This window comes from Primulina eburnea, chromosome 8 (assembly GCF_022965805.1).
Source record: "Primulina eburnea isolate SZY01 chromosome 8, ASM2296580v1, whole genome shotgun sequence".
NCBI classification, from domain to species: domain Eukaryota; kingdom Viridiplantae; phylum Streptophyta; class Magnoliopsida; order Lamiales; family Gesneriaceae; genus Primulina; species Primulina eburnea.
Window position 1 is genome coordinate 37443309 of NC_133108.1, and position 3929 is coordinate 37447237.

General features: G+C 35.6%; 1 protein-coding gene across 3 annotated transcripts; it reads left to right on the forward strand.

The window, feature by feature from the left end:
* The first annotated feature begins 1018 nt into the window (after nucleotides 1-1018).
* Nucleotides 1019-3530, forward strand: LOC140839528 (1,4-dihydroxy-2-naphthoyl-CoA thioesterase 1-like). Of its 3 annotated transcripts, none has more exons than XM_073206286.1 (5): nucleotides 1019-1143; nucleotides 1866-2059; nucleotides 2497-2688; nucleotides 3011-3164; nucleotides 3275-3530. In XM_073206286.1, exons 2-4 carry the CDS (start codon nucleotides 1916-1918, stop codon nucleotides 3161-3163), a joined length of 489 nt encoding a protein of 162 aa, XP_073062387.1. In that variant the 5' UTR covers nucleotides 1019-1143; nucleotides 1866-1915; the 3' UTR covers nucleotide 3164; nucleotides 3275-3530. The 3 variants fall into 3 exon arrangements, with proteins under 3 accessions (XP_073062387.1, XP_073062386.1, XP_073062388.1); XM_073206285.1 differs by having other exon boundaries at nucleotides 1053-1287; XM_073206287.1 differs by having other exon boundaries at nucleotides 1053-1287; nucleotides 3289-3530.
* Nucleotides 3531-3929: the final 399 nt, after the last annotated feature.

Genomic DNA, 3929 nt, shown 5'->3' on the forward strand with positions numbered 1-3929 from the left:
GTATAAATTTGAAAATTTTGGTCAGTTCTTAGACTATGTCACATCGGAAGTGAACAGCAGTCACGCTATAATTTTTCAATGTTTTGATAGAAAGAGAGATTTTAAAAAAAAAAACATTTAATCAACTTGTTCATACAATTAATATGTGGAAATCCACCACATAAATGACCAGGTTCGCAACAAATTTAACATTTATATGTTTGAGTATGTCTCATATGACGGTCTCACGAATCTTTATCTGTGAGACGGGTCAACCTTACCGATATTCACGATAAAAAAGTAATATTTTTTCATAGATAACCAAAATAAGAAATCCGTGTCACATGTTAAGATTGAAAATTGGACCTAACTCAACCCCAAAAGCTAGCTCAAGGAGGGATGATTGTTCAATCCCATATATACCACTCAAAGGTTATTTATCCAACCGATATGGGACAATTAACACACTCCTCTCACGTCCAGGAATGAACATCTGGAGCGTGAAGTTTACAAATGACCCAATTATGGCCAGAACGGGTGGCCTAATTATAGGCAGTCCAACACATAACGGTGAAACTCGGGCTCTGATACCATGTTAAGATTGGAACTTGGACCTAACTCAACCTCAAAAGCTAGCTCAAGGGGATTGTCCAATCCCATATATACCACTCAAAGGTTATTTATCCAACCGATGTGAAACAATTAACATCACAAAGTATGACCCGTGAGATCGTCTCACACGAGTTTTGTCTATGTATTTTACGATTTGTAACTAATTATCAAAATTTTATTTCTTAATTAAATAGATTAATTAATAAAGATATAATATCTCTGGTGGACAAATGTGACCTGACCACCTGGAGTCAAGAAACTATTGTTAGACTATTTGACCTGTTCCTATTTGTAAATGGATATTTTTAGTTAAAATGTATTTGTCAAATTTAGAAGTCTCCTCTCATTTAAAGCATGAATTATAAAATATTATTATAATATCTTAGAATAAAATTAAAATAATTTAAAATTTGGCGCTGAAAAATATTATATATTTTTTTAATTCGTAAAGCAACCAAATTCATGCCCCACATATGACAGTCAAAGTATCGATTCGCAGTCGGGTGATTCACCATGGCGCTACTGCGGCGGCGCTCATCAGCGTTGACCGATGCAAGGCTTTATCTCACCTAATACGACGGCTCACCTTTGTATATATTTTGGTTCCTTCATTTGCAAATGGCGGATGCCTTATTGCTTCACTCGTTTTGAAGCTGTATTTTCTCTGAACAAACTCGTATTCACGAAGGATTGCTGGTGGGTTTTTTTGTATCTCCATAAAAATCATTTATCTGCGGATATCGAACTTTATTTTTCGTTGTTGAATCGGTATACTAATCGGGATTCGGGACTAGTTTATGTTTGCGTTTGGGATTTGAGCCGTTTTCCCTTGGTTTATAACTTTTACGTTATTGAATTGTCGATTCTTTTTTCCTTTTTGCTCTGGATTTCAGGCATCTGTTTTACATTTTGAGAGACTTTTTCTTCTGAGTTTGCAAAATTTTGGCTTTTAGCTTTTGCGTTGTGTAATGAATGTGATTTTTGAAAGTCTGTGAAGCTTCCTTTCATGGTTAATGAATACTGAACCAATGTTACCAGCTTAAATGTCTAAAAAGTTGATATGAACAAGAAGCTGTGACTTCTCTTAACAAGAAGCTGTGACTTCAATAAGAGATCTAATTGAAAAAAATTAGGATAAGCATCCATATTGGATCAGAATTCCATATTGGATCAGAATTCAAACTGTGATTGCCTTTTTCTGTTTAAACATCCATATTTGATGGTATAAGAATTCCATTTTGGATCAGAATTCAACCTGTGATTTCTTTTTTCAGTTTAGAATATTTGTACAAGAGCACCCGAAGCAAGCAAGAGGCTAAGAAGGATGAACCCACCACCGCCACCTACCGGAGGACGACCAAATACAGAAATTTTGGATGCTCCGCTTCACGCAATTGGATTTGAAATAGATGACCTTTCACCTCGCAAAGTTTCAGGCCACCTTCTGGTCACTTCAAAGTGTTGTCAGGTACCACTCCTTATACTAGCTTATTTGTTATTTTTTGTTATAAAGATATCTTCGAAGTATTAAATTCTTGTCAGGGCATCTCCTATTGGTTCTTAATTTCTTGTCTACCATTAAATACCAAGATTATGGAAGTCTAATCCTTCTATTCTGCAATCACTTTATATTTCATTGAAATTTGCCTTGTGTGTTAGTTCCTCAAGACTTTGATGTCCAATACTAGACCGACATGCACGTGTATGCTTTATATGTTGTTTCTGGATCTATGTTTCATGGTCTACGGCATAGATATGTGTGCACGTGTTAAATTATACAACTTTTATTGGATCACCTTCCATTATTTTCAACTTTTGGAATTAGTAGTTTCTAATAACTTCATGACATTGAATGATTGGTGGTTGAGTTATCTTTAATTGAGCATTTGAGATCTGGATATGCAGCCATTCAAGATGCTGCATGGTGGGGTCTCGGCTCTGATAGCTGAGGCTCTCGCAAGCATGGGAGCTCACCTTGCATCAGGGCTGCAGAGAGTGGCTGGGATACAACTCAGCATCAACTATTTAAAGAGCGCGCAGTTAGGAGACTTTGTCATTGCTGAGGCTACACCAGTCAACATTGGCAAAACCATTCAGGTAGAATTTTTTTTTTAAATGAGTGGTGTTTTATCGTACACTTGTACGCCTTGAATATCAATTTGGAACATAGATTCCTAGGTCTCAGGATTATATGTGGGAGGATGCGTTAATATAAAATTATTGTTTGAACTACATAAAGTTTCTGGTAAAACTAGTTTTTTATCGAAGAGAATATCCTGAATGGTGTACATATATTCAGATGAAAATTAGAGCAACCTTTACTTTGGATAGCATGGGGCTAGGCTAGTAATTGAAAATGTGTATATATTCATGCAATTCATCTGCTCTAATTAAGAATGCCATGGAACTTTTTGAGCAGGTATGGGAGGTGCAACTTTCGAAATGTGATCCCTCCATTCCTGAGAATAAAACACTAATTGCATCCTCAAGAGTTACTCTTTTTTGCAACATGCGTATACCTGAATCTGTTAAGGACGCACCTGAAAAGTTCAGAGCATATGCGAAATTATAAGGTACGCCTTGTATTTATGTTCTCCCAACATTCAACATAAGTGGTTTGACATGCAGAAAAAGAAACTTTGAAAAGTAGCTAGACAATCAAACTTTGCTGATTTTGTTACAGATTCTTGTTTCCAGATATACCACGCCATGCGGAAAAAAACAGATTGTTTAGCTAGATTCATCAAATACTCCGTCCTCGTCATTTAAACGTCGTTAGAAGACTCTCAAGCTCGAACAATATATTTGTAATTCAGAACATTTTCCGCTTGAATAAAATTAGATGGTAGATATTGACAACTGTTTTGTTGTGCATTTTGTTTTATCAGCTATCTATTAAAAATAACCTCAAATATGCAAACAACGGTCCCATTGTATCAGTGAGATACAAGTAGTATGCAATGTGCACCAATGAATGCTAGATCGTATAAAGAATCCACGAAACTTCATTTTCCTACCACACTTTATCCTTAACTGTATTGTAGATTTAAGGGCAGCTTGGCGTAACTGTTCCGTTCTCCTGTAAATTGGTATTGTTACACTCTGCTTTAGCTTTTCCTCATTCCCTGCTAAATCCACATTTTGCAATACAATTCGTTGGCATGGATGGCTTTTACTGCAGTCGAAATCGATAGCCAAAGAAACCTTAAGAATAGATGCTGCAATAGACGTTCAGAAGGTATATACAAATTAACTTATATTTATATTACAATGGGATTTTATTTTATTTTATTTTAACATATTTAAATTTGTTTCCAAACAACCAAAGTTCTGTTAAG

Bases quoted from the DNA above. Each gene is read 5' to 3' on its own strand.
- LOC140839528 (XM_073206286.1), top strand. From the start codon at position 1,916: ATGAACCCACCACCGCCACCTACCGGAGGACGACCAAATACAGAAATT. The intron at 2,060-2,496 runs GTACCACTCCTT...CTGGATATGCAG, and splicing joins TCACTTCAAAGTGTTGTCAG to CCATTCAAGATGCTGCATGG. The intron at 2,689-3,010 runs GTAGAATTTTTT...CTTTTTGAGCAG, and splicing joins ACATTGGCAAAACCATTCAG to GTATGGGAGGTGCAACTTTC.